The 19,704-nt window shown below is 43.5% G+C and overlaps 1 protein-coding gene across 1 annotated transcript; it reads left to right on the forward strand.

Moving 5' to 3' along the window:
* Positions 1-1,879: 1,879 nt before the first annotated feature.
* Positions 1,880-17,501, forward strand: zgc:162472 (transcription factor TFIIIB component B'' homolog). The gene is made up of 25 exons (XM_019893695.1): positions 1,880-2,006; positions 3,432-3,634; positions 4,086-4,671; positions 5,029-5,135; positions 5,219-5,287; positions 5,372-5,560; positions 6,017-6,150; positions 6,235-6,410; positions 7,514-7,790; positions 7,862-7,925; positions 8,108-8,315; positions 8,404-8,531; positions 8,652-8,943; positions 9,058-9,192; positions 9,396-9,432; positions 9,504-9,605; positions 9,678-12,345; positions 13,625-13,746; positions 13,833-13,957; positions 14,128-14,191; positions 15,065-15,179; positions 15,248-15,326; positions 15,490-15,578; positions 16,116-16,359; positions 16,937-17,501. The coding sequence occupies exons 2-25, from the start codon at positions 3,438-3,440 to the stop codon at positions 17,039-17,041; spliced, it is 6,312 nt and encodes a 2,103-aa protein (XP_019749254.1). The 5' UTR covers positions 1,880-2,006; positions 3,432-3,437; the 3' UTR covers positions 17,042-17,501.
* Positions 17,502-19,704: the final 2,203 nt, after the last annotated feature.

The following is a 19,704-nucleotide window of genomic DNA, read 5'->3' on the forward strand; positions in this document are numbered from 1 at the left end:
GTCCCCGTTAAAATAAAAATCTTTGTTCGACGTTGATGTTGTTATTTTGAAGCCCATCTAGCAAGCTCTCCACGGACCATTTTGTTTACATTTTCAAGAATAAATATGTTTTAAAAAACATCACATTAATTATTTTTACTCTCTGAACAACTTTATCATCTCCATAAATATGATAGTATTTGCATTTGGTCCGTTAGGATCTCGAACGAAATTGGCAAATGGGTTTCCTGTTTAATTCCGATTTCATCCGCAGTACAGTACAATGAACTTCATCTGGGAGGCAGGCAGATTAATTTAAATCCGAGTTTAGAATTAATTTCGTTATATTCGTGCAAGGCCCAAACAAAAGATATCAATGCAGCCCCGATATATTGATTTACCACAGAAATTGATATAAACAGGTCACAATGTGATGTGTCTAAGAAATGTAACGGTCACATATTACTTCCCCATTGGAATTGGAATCGTAAATGCGGATACTGATATGAAATACATTACACACACAAAAAAGTACCACTGCTAAAGAGGAGCAATTTAGTTTTAATTTAGTTTCACTTTCAGATGGGGTTACATTTTTCTCAAAATTATTCACATAAATGCATACGCAATTGGGCGGCACCACTGGTGGTCGACTGGTGAGCATGTCAGCTTCACAGTGCAGAGGTGTTGGGTTCGATTCCGGTTCCGACCTTCTTGTGTGGAGTTTGCATGTTCTCCCCATGCCTGTGTGGGTTTTCCCTGGGTACTACGGTTTCCTTCCATATTCCAAAAACATGCATGACATGTTGATTGGGTACTCCTAATTGTCTCTAGGTGTGATTCTGAGGGCAAATGGTTGTTTGTCAATGTGTGCCCTGCGATTGGCTGGCAACCGGTTCAAGGTTTGGAGCTAACTGCGGGGGCCATGGTGCTATGGTATCCCTGCGTCGAGGTGGGATTCTGAGATAGAGGCGTTCAGTCATAATCACGCAGATGGTGGCTTCGCACCATTGGCTCCTCAGCAAAGCACATACATACACCAAATTGCTGAACCTGCGGTTCCTCTCGTACTGACCAGGATTGCTATCGCGACCACACCATCAGTAGGGCGAGACTAACCTGTCTCACGACTGTCCAAACCCAGCTCACCTTCTCTTTAAGTGGGTGAAATATCCAACGCTTGGTGGATTCTGCTTCACAATGATAGGAAGAGTTGACATTGAAGGGTCGAAAAGCGACGTCGCAGGGACGGGGCCCGTCCGCGACCGCTTGGCGGGGGCCCAGCGCCTTACAAATGAATCCTTTAGCTTTATTCAGAGTAACATCTCAAATGAATGATGTTTTCCCCAAATGAACATGCGGGCTTTACAGGTATGTGTCTAAAAATATAATTAAAAAAGAGAACATTTGACAAATTATTTTGACATTCAAACTGCCAAATAAAAAGTTCATTTTTCAAAACATTTGCTATCTACAGGTATAGCAAAAACATAACTGAAACTAAACAGTAATGATGCACTAATGGGGGTGCATCAAAAGCTGAACAAAAACACATGCATAAATATGCTTCGACTTTGGTCCCTCTAAGACACATACAACCATGAGAAAAACTGCAATACATATGCATACTGCTTGGGGTAGCCAACAATGACTAAAACAGAAAGGACTCCAGTTTTCTACAGCAGGCCGGTCCCGCGTAATAGCAGGATTGTGAGTCTGAAGCCAGGTTAATCCTAAAATTATAGGTGTGGATCTAGCGGGTATAATTAAAAAAATCTCTCAAAATGATGATGGTGAGGAGGAGGAGGAGAAGCAGAAGAAAAAGAAGAAAAAGACGAAGAAGAAGAAGAAGAAGACGACGACACGTACATTTGACGTCATGACTTCCCACAATGCCACTCGCGGGCGATGAAATATTGCGTCGTAAACAACATGGCGGAATAATATCTTGCCGCAGTCCTGCAGGGCTTCTTCTTCTCGTCGATTTATGTACTTTTACTCCTCACTGAAGAAACGCTGGTGAGCAGGTGAGTGTTCAGAACAAACATCAGGAATCACCGATAAAACCTTTTTGGTTTCGTAAACAGAACCACGGAAGACATTAGAAAAAGGCGCACACCACACACTAGGGTCGTAATCTTGCTACGAAAGACAACATATTGACGTTTTGTCCACTGTTATTTCCCCAGACTTATTACCAGCTGGTATATTTCGATTTTGTTTAAATTCACTGCGTTTTCTTTCAAAAAACACGCGTAGTTTTATTAGTAAACGTACGTTTAGAAGCGCTAACGGGTCAGCTGTTTTTGCTCTGCTGGCAACGTCACAGGTCAACTTTTAATATTCTGGAAACAACAAACTTAAGTGTTCATGCTGCGAGACTATCAGCAGTTGTGCTCTCAGAAAGTGTCAAAAATGCACCCCCTACTCTTAAAAAACAGCAGTGAAGTCTAACTCAAATAATGTATATACTTTGTTGCATATAACATGTAGGGGGACTGGCCAGTTTAGAGTTGAACGGATTAATGAAATAATTCAGTGACAAATACGTTAAAGCAAATCTCTGCCTCCAAGCTTTTAAGACATCATTTTCCATACAAACTAATGCTAATAGAGACACATGATTCACTCCAAATGGGAATAAATTGGCCCTGTTTGCTGACTTCCAACCAGTTTGGGACGCGGTATACACACCTGTGCAAAGGATCACAATGGTACCACTTCTGCTTCAATTTGACCAAGGAAAAACCCTGGTATGAGGTGCCTTTAGTTCTGCAAATGCATTTTCCCACTTAATATTAAAATCTCATATTTGTAAACATTTATTTCCTCAAATAAATATTAAACGTCAGCTTCCCAGATGTCACATCTGTGAGTGTGAGTGGTAAACCACACATGAAGGTAAAAATTAATGTTTTTTTGAGGTTCAGCAATTATTGAGTCAAGAATTGTCACTTATCAAACACATAATATCTCACAAAACTGAGTACATCCCTCACATTTGTGTAAATGTTTTATTATATCTTTTCATGGAACTGAGCAATTGATACTTGGCAGTGACCATTGTGACAACACAAAATCCAAACCCTCCTTGCTCCCCTTTCATGTCAAATACCTTGGCACCCCAATATGGACATCTTCATTTAGTGGTGTACTCACTTTTGTTTCCACCGGTTTGGATATAAATGGCTGTGTGTTGAGTTATTTTGAGGGGACAGTACATTTAGACCATGATACAAGCTATACATTTACTACATTGTAGTAAAGTGTTGAACCATGAAAAGATATTTACAAAAATATGAGGGGTGGACACACTTTTGTGAGACACTGTTCAAATATGAATATCTTAAGCAGTTCAAAGTGTTTATGTTTTTCTAGTCTTGAGAAATAATTAGTTTCAATGTGTATGATATTCCAGTATAGCTAATTGACACTTCTTATGACACATTCAGGTCCTGATGTTTCGCCGCTCAAGGTTCAGCGTTCGTCCGAACGTGGGTGGGGCCGGGAGGACGGCATCTTCATCACAGGATGCTGTACCGGCAAGTCAGGAGGCAAAAGAGACGACGAAAGACGTCGACGAGAGCGTGGCAGCCTCCGTGGTGACTGACAGCAAGCTGGTTGATGCGCCTGTGGCTAAAAGTACCGCCGTTAGGTGAGTAGTTTGTTTATCTAATAAGGAGGAAATGCGTGACTCAACCCTTTAGAAGTCAATAATTAGTCATGGTTTCAGGCAACGTTGAGCGAAATTGTAAAAGGTGAGGTGTCTTGCTAGCTTGTTAGCTAATTTAACATAGCCTTCCATGGCTAACGAGACAGTATTGTAATACCCTCGCATCCATTGGTGTAGTTTTGATCACCTCATTGAATAAACACTCAGAAATTAAACATGAAATGAGTACACGAGCTGCCAATGGCCGTAACTCATGCGAAACCTCTCAACATGCAGCTTATCTCAACCAGTTAACAGCCAGCCAACTCTCACACTCTCATTCGCTAGCACCCATGTCACTCACCAGATGATGCGCCGCTTTTTAAAGCCATACAGCCTCATGTAGACAAGGATCTCTTCTTGGTTAATGTAGACATTTTTCTTTCCTGCTTAGTGATGGAAATGATCCAAGTGGGGATGGCAGCAGCTCCTTGGCTGCTGTTCAGAGGAGGAAACGCTTCTCTGTCAAGCCCAGGGTGGCCCCGGGTCGCCCCGCTGCTCTCCCTCGAACGCCAAAGTCCCCTGCCAAGGTGTGCTCTGAAAGTCCCCCCACAAATTCAAACCTCGAGCCACAAATTGAAACTCAAGCAGTACCGTCTGGAGCCCAGTCGCCGACGTCGCCCGAGCCGGAGCCGGAGCCGGAGCCCATCCTCGTCTCTTATGATGGTTCAGGACAAGCAGCTGCTGTCTCCGCTGAACACTCTCCAAAAGGAACCAAAAAAACAGAGAAGACATTGGCACCGTTGGACGACGGTCTCATCAAAGTTCCTTACAGGGCGCCGGACAAAGTGGCCCTGCCAGACAAAGAAGCGGCGGCACTGTCAGAGAAAGCCAAGACTCTCCTGTCATCGAAGAGCAGGAAGTCGTCGATTCCCCGATTTTCCCTGAGTCGACTTTTGAACGACCCGTCTGACATTCAGAGGATGGAAAAGGCTCAGAAGCTCCGTGACATGCTCAGACAGGAGATGCGGAAAGAAAAGGTTAGTCTTTGGAATTCTTGTGTCTTGTTGTTGCACACGTCGGCATCCGACTGGAGTCGATCCTCTCCCACTACATAAGAACTGCACCTATGTGAGTTATTGGGTACAATTGCGACATGTAGTTATCTAGCGAGCTATCCCGTCACCCGAAAAATGAATCGTCTCTTGGTATAATTCGCTAGAATGGCTGTTTTAGAGCACATTGTACAATGTAAAAAAATCAAAGCAACGAATAGTTGGACCAATTATGTGAAATTCGATCAATTCCCAGGGCACACCTGATCATCTGTCAAGGCACAGTGGTTGCGAATCACTGCTCAAAAGTTCAAGAGGGGCTTTAATTATGTCGTGTTGCAGAATGCCAAGAGAGCAAAGAGGAAGCATGACATGGAGTTCAATTTGGATCCCTCCAAAATGACCATGAGGGACCTCATCCGCTACCTGCCGTTGTCCAACCCTATGTCGTGAGTGGACCACGCCCATTGAAGCGATCCTACCGCATCACCCCTTTTACTCCTTTCTCTGACCTGCAACTGCTTTATCACAGGTCCAGTGTAGAAGATGGCAGCACTCCGGAGAACGAGACTGTCGTTCCATTTTCCCCAAGGAGAGAAAAGTGAGGTCACAGTTGAGTCCGTCCGAGTTTAAACTCAAGGCTGTGCAAGTTTTAAACTGCTCTTCTACTTTGCCGCTGTTCAAGATTGCCAGAGATAGTGCAGAAACTGAAGTCAGAAGTTGTCCCGGCAGCGGGGAGCCAGGCGGAGGAGGAACAGGAACAGGAGGAGGCGGTGGCGGCGGCGGCAGAGGAGGACGACGATGAAGATGAGGCGCTGATGGTGCCCCGGGTCAAAGTGGCCGAAGATGGCACACTGATCCTGGACGAGGAGAGGTAGGGGCACTAACAAAAGTACTCAACCGGCAAACTGAAATTGACCAGCAAAAGGCTAACGTATCAAAGTAACAGTTAACCCTACTGCTACATTTTGGATTGTTAAAAGGATTTTTTTTTTTGTGCCAGACCAAATTTAGAGTTGCATCCCTTCAGTGTGCAGTGCTAATTTAGTTTTTGTCCCTTGGCGTTTAGTTATCCCTCTGCTCGCTGAGTCTTGTGACATGGAGTTACAGGATTTGGTTGGACAGTTAATGTTTAATATACAATGTTTATTTCTCTTTTGTGTCACGTCAGCTTTATAGTGAACTACTATTGGGAGGTTTTTTGTTGTTGTTGTTTTTTTTAAACATGGTCTATTGTGGATTTTCATCTATTGCTGATGAATCTGGCTCATCTCCACCACGATAAATGGGATTCACTGTACAGTAAATTGTGAGTGCTTGTGTGTCTCAGCTTGACCGTGGAGGTCCAGCGAGCCAAAGGACCGAACCCAGCCGAGGACAGAGACCCCATCTTTGAGCGCGGCTCCACCACCACTTACTCCAGTTTTAGGGCATCCACCTACTGCAAGCCCTGGACCAGGGAAGGTTCGGACAACACCACACTGTCTTGCCAAGCCAAAAATTGATGCATCTCATATCTTGCTTTTCCATGTCTCCTTATTCTTGCAGAGACAGACATGTTCTTCCTGGCGATCAGCATGGTGGGAACAGACTTCTCCATGATTGGCCAGCTTTTTCACAACAGAACTCGAGCCGAGATACGGGTCTGTCAAGGAGAGCAACGTTGTGATTATTTCTGGGGTTACTTAAAGAGCAATGTGGATTTATTTTGTGTGTGTGTGTGTGTGTGTGTGTGTGTGTGTGTGTGTGTGTGTGTGTGTGTGTGTGTGTGAGTGTGTGCCAGTGTTTACACTGTGCTGAGTGATTTACTCTGAGGTAGTTGAGATGCATCAGAGGGCACTTCACGTATGACAGCCAGCAATGAATACGCATTTTGTCTGCAATTACTCCTTATTAGCGTCGCCTTGTTTTGCCATCATTTCTCGTGGCAAACAGCTCACAATGAAGACGCCGGGCGAAGGCAATAATTAAACACAGTCATGTGTCCCTTCTGTGATTTAGATGATTAATTTGCAAGATTTTTCTTATGTACCCGTACGCACTTGTATCTCAATTTACATTCTGCTCTTCAGGTGGGGATACTTTTCAGACCCACTATATCTATTTTAGCATTTATCCCCTTTTTATATGCTTTAAACACCTTGAAACAATTCAAAACACACGGTTTGTGAGACGAATAAAGGTTTTCTTATTCTTATTTAAATTCCTTTGCTCCTGTTTTCACTCACAAGAAACTGGTGACCATCGTACAACATTGCTTTAATGAAACGAAAAGAAGACTCGTTGGCTCACGCAGTCCTCTGAATAAGGCCAAAGTGACTGAAACAATTCAACACAAAATGGATGGACCAAACCATTAAAATCTCGTCTTGAAGTTTCGCTAACTTAATGCTAACAGATAATGTGAAATGCCACAGATGGGCAAAATGAAATGAGCATATTTGTTATTGTGGTTGTAAAAGTTTAAATGACTACTTCAACATGCACAGAGCAGAGACACATACAAGACATGAAAGACATATTGTATATTCACTCCGCTAGGTGGAAACTGTGGCTATACCTCGAGCCAAGTTGCGGGCCTTCTCTGCCAATTTTTTTGCTCTTGGTTGAGCTTCATTTCTTCCGATATACTCCAGCCCTGTTGCCACACAATGTGGTACTACACTGAAGGCGTGATTCTCTAAATTCAGACTTGACTTTATTCTGTAAAATCCCATCATAAAAGCTTGCTTAAAAATCTGCAATACAGCAGACGTAATGACTGATTGCCTTACAGTTAATTATATGATGCGTCTGCATTGCATCGTAAATGATCCATGTTGGCTTTCAACACTTGGACTTTTGGTTCTCCCCGACAGGTAAAGAATTTGTGGACGAGCTCTTCGACAGCGAGGAGGGGCAAGAAGAAGAAGAGGACGAGATTGATGGCTTCTCAAGCTCGGACACGGAGGACGGCGAGAAAGAGAATGACAATATCTGCAAGGATGGAAGAGGCTCCTTCTCAAAGGCCAGGAAGAAACGCAAAGGCCAGAGCGCGGAGAACGACTCTGCTGCGACACTAAAGAAGACAAAAAGCAAAGCGGGTGAAAAGAGCGGTGAAGAAGGTCTGTCAGCGCACGTGCATTTCCGTTGAGCCACACGTTTTGTTTGATTGCTTGCTTGATTGTCTCCTCAGATGATACTTGCACACCTGAAGCCACAAGCGCACCCCTTCCTCAGGATCAACCCAATTCAGAAGTGTAAGGAAACTTAAGACATTTGAATCTGACATCACATGTACCAAAACTTCCGGGTGACAAAAGACTAACTGAGTAGTCGCAGAGTAGTTGAGAAAACGTGAGGTAAACAGAACCAAAGGGAAACATGAAATGTTCGATTGAATCTAACATCTCCAATGGAATATCTTCTCCAAAACGACCAGGTGCGAAAGTACGGAGACGGACAAATCATCCGAGCGCACATCAATTAACCCCGCCAAACTCTCACGAGGCACAGCGGCCAAACCAGTCCTGCCCCTGGGTCGAAAGTGGAGTAAGAAGCTTCCACCTGGTTCAACCACCGCGAAGGCTGAAGACAATGCATCTGCTCCAGAGGATGTCAGTGCGGCGAGTGAAGCCTCGAAAGAGCAGGTGACACTACCAGAACCGGACTGAATACCCTTTCAACCATCTTCCTCCAGATTTTGCTTTTCTGAAGTTGCTGCTAAACTTTTTGCAGATGAACAAAGCGACAACGCCACCTAGAGGAGTCAGTGAGGAGGAGAATGGTGACGGTGACGATGGTAGTGAAGGTGGTCTTTCTTCTGGTGATGAAGATTTCTTTGCCAAACCGCCAAAACCCACGAGGTACACTTTTCAAGCTGTGTCCCAATTCAGAGGCCGCACACTAGGAAGTTGCATGTTTGTGGGCATTTTGGAAAGCCGCATCCTTGCTTGTTCTTATGCCAAGGTACACCTTTTTCGCAGGTATGGGAGAGTCCCCAAGCCTCGCAGCGTCTTAAATTACCCTGCCAAGGAAGAGGGCCCCACCAATAAATCTGAGCGCAAGTGCACCTCCAAGAGGAACAGATCGACCACAGCACCTTCCGCTGCCCCAGCGTCCAAAAAGTCCAAACTTATTACCCTGCGAGCATCGCAGTCTGAATCCAGCGAGGATGAGGAGGAGCAGGTCCAGCAGAGGGATGACGGAGTTTTTGTGCCCGCCTGCCTGCGCTCTCCCTCGATTGTCATCCCGCAGGTGGATGAGACAATGGAGGAGGTGCCAAACTCTTTTGGTCACAAATCAGTTTTTACATCATTACATCATTTGCATTTGTTTTTGCATGCTTTCCATAATTCACTCCCCACCCTTTCTTTCTCCTGTCCCATGTAGCTTGATATCTTGGGAAATATGTCTACTGTGTTGGACATTTCCCAAGATACACTTTGCCCCGATTCCCTCTGTGTGGGGGACAAAAGTGAGACGGGGGTACCCGAAGCGTGTGTGCATCAGTTGGACCTCCTAGTCGTAAGTGTCTCCAGCTTAGTGTATCAACAAAAATAAAAAAGGAGCACAATTTTCTTACTTGATTTCTTTCACTCTCAACATTGCCATCATCCATCTGTCTTTATTTTTTTCCCCCCAGTTTTCACTGTGGTCATCTTAAGTGTGACACAAAGAAGTAGATGTGAAGTTTGACAAACCCTGATAAAATGTCCCTTGTCTTTCAGGATGTTATTGACTTACTGTCTACTGAGCACACCGAAGGTATGTTGAGTTGTTTTTTTTCACAGTGTTCCAAAGCAAACCTTGAAATTAAACGTGAAGTTGTTTCTCAGTGTCCGAGGTGGAGAGCTACAACGAGGCTGCTCAGACATTGCTGGCCATTGGCAACATGTCTCAACTCTCTCAGTCGGAGACCATGCCTGATCAGAGAACAGGTAGACATACTTCACTGTGCTAGTACTGCTGCAAGCGGTCCAGCGTCACAATCAAATTGTGTCTAATTGCAGAGACAGACTCGGAGAGTGTGACTGAGACCAACACATTCCTGGAGGAAGAGATAGCCGAATTCATCAAGGAAAACAGTTCCAGCCAAATCCCGTTTACGTCAACAGACCACAGAGTCACAGAGACGATTGAAGCTCCCACATCAGCACCTTCACTTCAGAGAACTGTTTCAGGTCCTGACTCGAGTCCTCCTGTGCATTCAAGCCCACCGACGAGCAGAGGTTCCTCATCCAAGGTGAAACCAAAACCTAACCTTACCACTGCCTCAAGGACTGCCCATTCCAAATTTCAACCAGACGTTTCACCGGTGGAGTCTCCCATGGAGTGCTGCAGTTCTGCGCCCATCCTTTCTCAAGAAACAATCCCTATGGAAGGAGAGTTTGATCAGGCATCAAAAAGGCACACTTGTGACTTTGAATCGGCCGCCACCGAAGCCAAGTTTACAAATGCTGAAAGCGGTCATAATTACGTGGCTACATCATATGTTGCAGTCACAGAACCACAAACTGATAAGTCAAACGCACTTTTGCCACAAGGAAGTGGGGATCATGACGCTACCAGGCATGATATACTTAAATGTCAGAAACTGAGTGACTCTCAAGAGACCAGGTGTCGATTGCCAAAGGTCAAACCAAAACCAAACCTTTCACAAATATCAAGACGTGCACGGTGTATACCTCAGACCGCAGAAGAGACAAGCCTGTTGTCAAATCTGGAATTAACCTTGAAAACAACAGCAGCAGCAGAACCGCAGCCAGCTTCTTTAGAGACACCAGGTCACAGCACAAGTTCTGCTTCAACTGTGACACCAATTATGAATTTAAGCGACCGTATGATACAGTCCAATGAACTGACTTCTAATGAGGAGAAAGTGGTAAGTGTTGGACATGCAGCAGGTGACACAACATCCACAGATGCTGATGCGGTTGAAAGAGGTCATAATACCAAGGCAGCTCCTCAACCCGAAGCCGAAGTGTCAAAGACACACTTGGTGCAGGAAGGCGGAGAATTTCACACTGCCATGCGGGAAGAATCAAAAGAACCACAGCCAGCTTGTCCCCTCTCTCCTGGCACAAGCACTCAGAGCGCCAGCACGAATGCGACTTCAAGCATGAACGTAATCTCAGTCATGACACCTTTAGAAGAACTGACCTCTGGAGAGGATAAGACGTTAGGTGATGGACTTGCTATGGGAGAAACAAAGTCCACAGATGCTGGTCATACTAATGATACTGCAGAATTCACAGAACTAGAGACTGAAGAGTCAAAGAACGCTTTGGAGCAAGAATCTGGAGATTACGACAAGGATCTATTTGAACGTCCGAAAGTGAGTGAGGTTAATTTTGCTCTGCAGACGAGAAGGAGTCGATTCCCAAAGGTCAAACCAAACCTTCTCCAGAGTTCAAGGAATGCACAGGGTAAACGTCAAACTGCAGAGGAAATGAGCCCGTCTCTAAATCTTGAATCGCCTTGCAAAAGACCAACTGAGGTACGTCCACAGCCAACTGGTCAAATCAGCACTTCTGCTTCGACCGTGACTGCAGTCGTGAGTGATACCGGTGAGGTACTTTCAGAGGAACTGACTCCTAGTGAGCAGAAAAAGCCAGGTTGTACCCCTGGAAACACAAAGCCCACAGATTTTGAAACAGTTGAAAGTGGTCGTAATAATGAGGCAACATCTGATGCAGCAGTCACAGAACCACAGGCCAAAGAGTTAAATAAACCCTTGGACCAAAAAGATGGAGATCATGGCAGTACCTTGCAAGAGTTACCCAAAGGTCAGAACTCGACTCAAATTGTTTCCAGGGGGAGTCGATTCCCAAAAGTCAAACCTAACCTTTTGCAGATATCAAGAAGCTCACTGTCTAAATCTCAAACCACAAAAGAAAGTAGCACATTCTCAGATCTTGAATCCACCTGCAAAACAACAGCTGAAGTGAAATCACAGCCGACTTGCTCCTTCTCCATCCAAAAACCAAGTCAAAGTGTCAGTTCTGCTTCAACTGTGATACCAGTCACCGACTTAAGATCCACTCTGAGACCTTCAGAGCAAATCGCTTCTAGTGAGGAGATGGGGACAGGTCTTGGACCTGCTGCCAGAGACACAAACTCCACAGATGGCAACGTAGTTGAAAGCAGTCGTGATCATGAGGCAGCATCACAATCAACTTCTGAGACTTGTCAAAATGTTCCTTCAGGTGCGAGAACATCTTCACCTGACGTTACAAATCGGGAATACTCCGAGGCATCGAACCACACTCGAGAAGCAATTCAAAGACGCCGACGCCTCCCCAAGGTCAAACCTAACTTGAGGTCACCCGCTAGAGCAACACAGTCAACGTCGCAGTCAAGGGATGGACTGGGCAAACCGTCCATTGTAACATCGGACTGTCAGTCAATGTCAGCAAGTTTAGCGAGTCCACAGTGTGCAAGCAGTGAGTTTGGCTCCACGGAAACGTCCCAGTTGTCCATTATTGAAGGTCAGAGCAGTGAAACTCCAGCAGTGGGTGAGAAAACAGCCAGCAGTGTTGCTCTCCATCTGGAAAGGGTGATGGCGACTGGTATTTCTTTGAATTCCACAACTGACGGCCCCTCCTTAAACATCACACCGCCGGATTCATTCCGGGAAAGTTCTGGAACCACTGAAGCCAAGGCTGAAACCCCCAAAAGGTGAGCTTAATATTTTCTAATACTGTATATCAGTGGTCCCCAGCCACCAGGCTGCGGCAAGCCACGTTGTTGAAAGAATTAAAAAAAACGTTATTTATTGTTCTAGGCTCAACAATATTTTATTTTGATAAGCGAGCACCGTTCTCTCTGTTATATGTGAAGGCAACATTAATGCTGAATGTTCGATGCCGGTTTTGTAGAAACATCGGCTGCCATCCAAGCAGAAACGTCTTTTTCATGGACGTACTGCTTATTTCAGCAAGACAATGCCACACCACATTCAGCGGGTGTTACAATAGCGTGGTTTTGTTGTAAAAGACTGCGGGTACTAGACTGGCCTGCCCGCAGTCCACACCTGTCTCCCCAATCGAAAATGTGTGGCATGTTGTGAAGCATAACATACAATAACAATGAACAGCTAATACTCTATATCAATCAAGAATGGGAAAGAATTCCACCTAACAATGCTGAGACAATTAAATGTCCTCAGGTCCCAAATGTTTATTGAATGTTAGAAGAAAAGGTGATGAATCACAGTGGTTAAATATCTGGGTTTTGTAGTGTTTTGAATTAAATATAGGCTGAATATGATTAGCAAATAATTGCATTTTTAAAAAATTGAAGTTAAACACGTCTCAATTTCATTAGAATTGGGTTTGTATGGCCAAATGATTGCCATGCACACAGCCCGCTTTGCACAATATGTGGCGAGCGGCTCTTGAGTTGGCATTATGGTCAGTTACTCATGGACGGTGCCTTGCTAGCTTGGCTAATTTCAGAAGAATGCTGCCAGTATATTTTTCAAAAAAAAAAAAAGTGGCTTCACATTTATTGTTATATCGATAAAATATCCTAATTTTTGTGTTGCTCATATCATCCATGCATTTTATATTTGTTCTGTGGTTTCTTTTGCATAGTCAAGCATTGTTCCCTTTGTGTTACTCTTGTTATGGTGTTGGTGCTTCTAGTAAAGGTACATAAAAATACACAGTGAAATTGCATTTGTTGTAGCATTTTATTAATCAGCCAATTCTTAAACTCAAAATTGTATCATTTCATTTGCTGCAGTGAAGCTCAGTAAGCCTCTTTTGAAAACTGTAGTACATGAAATTAATCTCTTGTCCAAAAATGTATAAATACTGTAATCTGGCCGAAAACAACACATTTTTTAAGTGTTGACTCTAGAATGAAACTCATTTTACTCAAATTGTGCATGTGGATAGATTTTTTTTTTTTTTTAGTTTGCATGCTCATGGAAAGTCTTTCTTTATACTGAAAGCACCGAGGATACTTTGTTGACCCCAACCTCCACAATGAAACGAAGCAGGCCTGTCAAACCCCAGCCCAATGTTGGACGTGGAGCTCGGCAGTCCCGACAAGTGGCGGTCAAAACGGGATCAGGTTTGACACTCTCCGTCGGGCAAACTTAACATCACAGAGTACAGCATTGTTCATCGATATCACAAAATCTGGTTCTTGCCCTGAAGCCACCTCTGCTCCTCGAGGGCAAACGACTGTCCTGCTGACGCCAGTAGAGGGTGCCAAAGAGCAAGTTAAAGCTGCTTGCTCGGCATCCACAATTGAGGCGCCAGAACCTGAGCGCCCCATCCAGGTAGCGGGTTCATTTCAGTTTGTTTGACCTCTTTTCCCACCTACTACGACTTTCTATTAAGTGTTTTCCGAGGCTAAATGTGCATTTGAATCTGAAATGGAGCACTGTGTAGACTTAGGGGCAGTGATTCGTCATCTGGTGTTTTCTTCTTTCTCACCTAACGTCCATAGGATGACTCGGCGTCAGTCAGCGGAGCAAACCAAACTTCTGCAAATCTCTCAGTATTTCCAGACAGTAAGTCAGTGACTTTGTGCTAAAATGGACATTGCAACAATGGAGAATTAAAAAAAAAAAAAGTGGATGCATGTTACACATGATGCTATGACAGTGTATTGGCGGGCCCTTAAAATGTGTTTTTTACAAAATGAAATGTCATAATTAGGCTTAGAGGGGAAGTCAAGTCAAAGATTTACCACTTGCTGTTGACTGAAAATGAGATCGCGGCTCACCTGTTGTCTGGGATTGGTCATGTGACCTTCGCAAGCTGAGCCCTTCGGCGCTATGATGTCATTCTCAGTCGCCTGCAAGTGGCTTCATAAGGCTAAACGGTTGGCCCTTCAAATGGAGAAAAACGGTTGCATTTTTCTTCTAAATCATATTCCACAAACGTAATATTTTTCAGAATATCGTATTAAGCCTAGTGGGGGGCACACATAATATTATTGTAAAGAACATATTTGACTTGACTTTCCCTTTTAAATAGGATGCTCTCTCCCCAAACACAATGTTGAAAAGTCTACAAATATTTTCCAACATTGTCCTGCGAGCCCATGTTGCAAGATCCTCTTTTAAGGAGAGGTGTTAAATTTTGGCTTAGAAAAGTCTGAAAAAGTCTTCAATTTTCCACGTTTATTGACATGAAGTCATAAGGTTGAGACATTTTAAATCTGTCGTCTAATGCAAAAGCCAGCCGGATTTTCCCACAGTATTCATGATGACACGATCACTGAATAAAGGACAGACTGGGCGCCACCCCGTTTTTGTTTTGTGGCACTCGCCTTTGTTCTTTTGTGTTCGACAGTAATTGAGGCTGAGAAATAATTATGTGCTGAATGAATGTCAATGTGATGCGGTGTTCCAAGTCTGAAACTCGTTCTCTCACCTCAGCGCTGTCAGTTCCGTCGGATCCAGATGAGCCCTTCTTCATCCTGTCCCTGATGGAAGTCCCGCTGGACGAGTCTTCCCATCAGCCTCCTCGGGCAGATCTAACAGTGCAACACAGGTTAGAATAGTCCTAATGCGCTGAGGTGATAACCCTGTTTGTCTAACGGTACCTCTGCGTCTACGCAGCCCTCCTGCGGACAGTGCAGTTGCAGGAACGGAGCGCTCCGCACCTGCCGTTCGATCAGGGGAGATGGGTCTCACTAAGGTGACACTGAAGCACTGACATTGAAATATTTAGTAGATTGTGTGTGACAAGAATTCTTATGTTAGGGGGTGGGCAGGCATTCCCGAGACCCAACTCTTTGTATACAGGCCATTAAGAAGACGGTTTTCCATTTGTGTCTTTTTTTTTTTTTTTTAACCCCCAGAATGCAGTCACGGAGCATCCAGTCCTACCAGCGCCACCTGCAGGAAGTGAAGACACAACTGCTTCAGCTGTTTTAAGTTCTCCCCAAAGGTGATGAAATGCACCAACGACCTCATGTAGGCTTACGTTTAAAGTTACTACTTGAGTGTTTCAAGATTTTTCGATTTTTATCATTAGCGGGGGTTTGATAACAGCTAAAAATGTTGAACTACCACGAGTAGTAGGGCCAAACGATTTACAGTGATCCCTCGCTATTTCGCGGTTCGTTTATCGCGGATTCGGTGCATCGCGGATTTTTTCAAACATATTCATAAAAAAAAAAAATAATAATAATAATATTTTTTTGTTCATATACATGGAGTACAGTACTGTATATGTTGCTCTATGTGACTTGCTGTTGTTTTGCAGCTTCTCACGGAATGTTTGTGGACTTTAAAAAAAAAAAATTTTACCTGTATATGTTAATTGGTCGCTACTTTTACGTTTATCGCGGGTGGTTTTGGTCCCCATTAACCACGATAAACGAGGGATTACTGTAGAACAATAATTGTCATTACTCACTTAGAGTTGTTAAAGCTGTTTTCCCTAATAAAAACAAGACATGCTAATTTTTTTTACCCCCCATAGGAGACCCAAAGGCTTCCTCTCCTTCCTGACTAGAACGAGCAGCGCTACCCAGTCAGAGTCGTCTCGTGGCAAAGCTGCTTCCCGCCGACCGAACGTTAGCAAACCTGTGCCCAGGAAGCGACCGACGGCACCAACGGCGGCCCCCCAACCTGAGACTACAGAAAAAAAAGTGGAGTCCAACCCATTAACATCCTGTATAATAGCATCACAACCATCACCTCGTCCCTCTGGCTCTTCAACCCAAGTAAGCAGTGCTCAAGAATGCCAGCTGCAAGTTTTTGAAAAGGCATGTCAGCATTTATTGCAAATCCTCGCTATGCAGCTCAAGGTCCATCAGCCTTCATCTGGATAGCAAGGATATGGAATGAATGCTCGAATAGCTTTTTTTTTAAAAACCTTTATTTAACCTGGTAAGGCAATTAAGAATAGCAGAGTAAAACTCCATCCATCCATTTTCCGATCCGTTTATCCTCACAAAGGTCGCGGGGGGGTGCTGGAGCCTATCCCAGCTGTCTTGAGGCACTAGGCGGGGGACAACTGGTTGCCAGCCAATCGCACGGCACACATAGACAAACAACCATCCGCTCTCACACTCACACCTTGGGATAATTTAGAGTGTTCCATTAACCTGCCATGCGTGTTTTTGGAATGTGGGAGGAAACCGGAGTACCCGGAGAAAACCTATGCAGACACGGGGAGATCATGCTAACTCCACACATGAAGGCCGTAGTCGGAATCCAACCCTGCACCTCTGCACTGTGAGACCGACGCGCTTAAACTAAATTAACTAAATGTAATGAAAACTCTTGTGTGTGTTATAGGTTTCTGCGTGTCAACACGGCAGCAGCGTTTCGGTCCAAGAGCAGCCCACCAACGTTTCCCAGTACTTCCTAAGTGATATTTTTACTGAAGTTAATGAAACATAAAAAGCACTCATTTTCCCTCCTTTACCAGTTGTTAATGTACAATATAAATCCATCTTGATATTTCACCTCAAAGATGCCCCACTCACGTTTTGTGAGTAGGGCGTCTTTGTTGTTCAGCACTTTGTGTATATACATGTACATTTTTTTTTCAAGTTGCCCAGATTCCTATTTTTCAACTTTGCCCTTAAAAACAAAATCCAGACTGACGTTGGGACATCACGCTGTGGAATAATGTGAAGCATCAGCAACCTCTTCTTGCGTGTTGTTTTGTACAGGCCTCTTGACCACGCTATACAGAAAACCTACAATGACTTTTCAATGAGCTCAATGAGACTCAAGCTACTTATGCAACTGGATGGACATGAAGTTGTTTTGTTTCTCCTGTAACGACTTCAAACGTGTGACAAAATACTTTTCTTTACGATCCAAATAAACACGTTCCTCCACCTAAACAGTGGTATACAGGCGTTTTAACCTGGATTCAACTTTTTACAATGAGCCAATTACTGCCGCTGCCCGTGTCCACTCCAAACATGACCACTTAATTCACTACAACTGTTATTAATATTAAGATGGCCTGCAGAGCTTTGGGAAAATTGTCGTCCAGCGTCACCGAAACTTCCAGTGTGATCCCTAGTCATTTTTATTTGCCTAGAATTACCATTTCTGTTCCTTAAAATACAGGAGCAGCTTGTGAGTTTTTCGAGATCCAAGCTCATATTCAGCTGATGACTTGCGAGCTTAAATTTGCGATGCGAACCCTGCATGGTGGCAGTGAACTCGAATCGAACACTGCACTTTTGCACTGTTAAGCCGACGTGCTAACCAGTCTACCACTGTGTCGCCTGCTATGGTAATCATAACCCCTTAACTCAATGGCAGCCGTTTTTCTCAAACTGGGAGAGCCGTCGCCAGCCATTTTTGACCATTTTGACACCTTATTGAAGACCAACAGAAAATTGTGTTCTACATAAGCATACCAAAAGAAAGCTTTAACCTTCTTCTTTCATCAGGGAAAAAAATACATTTCTACCTTTTACCATTCTTTAGCAGTTGAACATTGGTGCGTTTATTGAAAATAATCGTTTACCTCAAAAATTTCAGAAAAAGCAAAACTTTCACTCTGATGCCATTTTCTTTGCATTTGTGATACCTCAAATATCTAAACAATGCTTTCCTACTAAATAACATAAACCATACAAAAAAGGCGTTTATTGCAAGATAAACACTGCAATAAGCACAGATGAATGAAGTTGGATGAATGAAGTTTGCAAGTTTTCATGAATGTTGGTTGAATTGTGTGTGTGTGTGTGTGTGTGTGTGTGCGCACGCGCATGTGTTCATCGAGGATGATGATGGGACTTTGTCTTTTTTTTTTTTTTTAGCTGCCGGTATTTATCTACGTTCTCACCACCACATTGCTTCCGCACGCCACTTCGCGATATAGCATCGCCGTACCAAACCCACACCCACTCACGTGATATGTGTGGACCCATACAGTTCTGATACGTATCCAGCATCATCAGAAAAACAAAAACACATGAGGCTAAATTTAGTACCAGCAAATGTGAGGATGTTTACATATTTTTACAACAAAAAAATGGCTGGCGTGTTTGCAATTGCTCCCAAGTATGCATTACAGATTTTCATGACAAGATTGTGAGTTGCAGCAATGATGGTAAAGTCTGACACTTGAATTTGTTGATAAGGGTGGACAATTGCTATGGTGGATCAAGAATTACTAAAAATGTATTTTGACTGACACACAGATTATTGTGCTCCGTGACACAATAACTACCAAAACTATCAAAAGAATGACTACTCAAATCAGTTTTGTTTTTTTTAAATTGGCCTTCTTGGTAGCGGCATTTGATGTTGTGATTATATCATGAACCCCTTGTTTAGTGTGGGGGATATGCTTTAGACCAGGGGTGTCAAACTCATTTCACATTGTGGGCCACATACGGCCTCGGTAGATGTCAAGTGGGCCGGACCATTAAAGTAATACCATACTCTGCTATAAATAGCCAAAATAATGTCTTTCCTTTGTTTTGGTCTAAAGAAGCACAAGAACATTCGGAAAATATTGAAATTTAATGAACATAGCTTTTACAAAACATTTCATGAAGCACATTAGATTTCCTTAGAGTGCAATTTTAGATGTGCAATTTACTTTTATCATTCACATACTGTATATGCATTGCAACTGATCCCAGTGATTGTACAAAGGCGCAAAACTTTAACAAGTAATTGATATTTAAAAACATAGTAATGCACTTTAAGATTAAACGAGATTTATAAAGAAATTAGTTTTTAAACCATTTACACATGTGCATATAAAATCTAAATTTAATCCCTGCCTACACCTTACAAACTAAAGAGAGTGCTATTAAATGTGTAAAGAATAAAGTTTTCAAATGTCCTTGATAGCATCTGCTCTGTTGGGTCTGTCTCCGTGACAGTGTTTGGATACTTCACGAATTGTACCTTATTAAAAATATTCATTCAGTGTCTTTTATGCATTTTTTCACTTAAATTATCCTGCGGGCCTGATCGAACATCCTTGGGGGCCGGTCCCGGTCCGCGGGCCGTATGTTTGACACCCCTGTTTTAGACTATAGGTGAAAATCCGCGATATAGAGAGATCAAGTAACAACTTTAAA

The sequence above is a fragment of the Hippocampus comes genome, unplaced genomic scaffold (assembly GCF_001891065.2).
Source record: "Hippocampus comes isolate QL1 unplaced genomic scaffold, H_comes_QL1_v1.1 scaffold123, whole genome shotgun sequence".
In the NCBI taxonomy this organism is placed as follows: domain Eukaryota; kingdom Metazoa; phylum Chordata; class Actinopteri; order Syngnathiformes; family Syngnathidae; genus Hippocampus; species Hippocampus comes.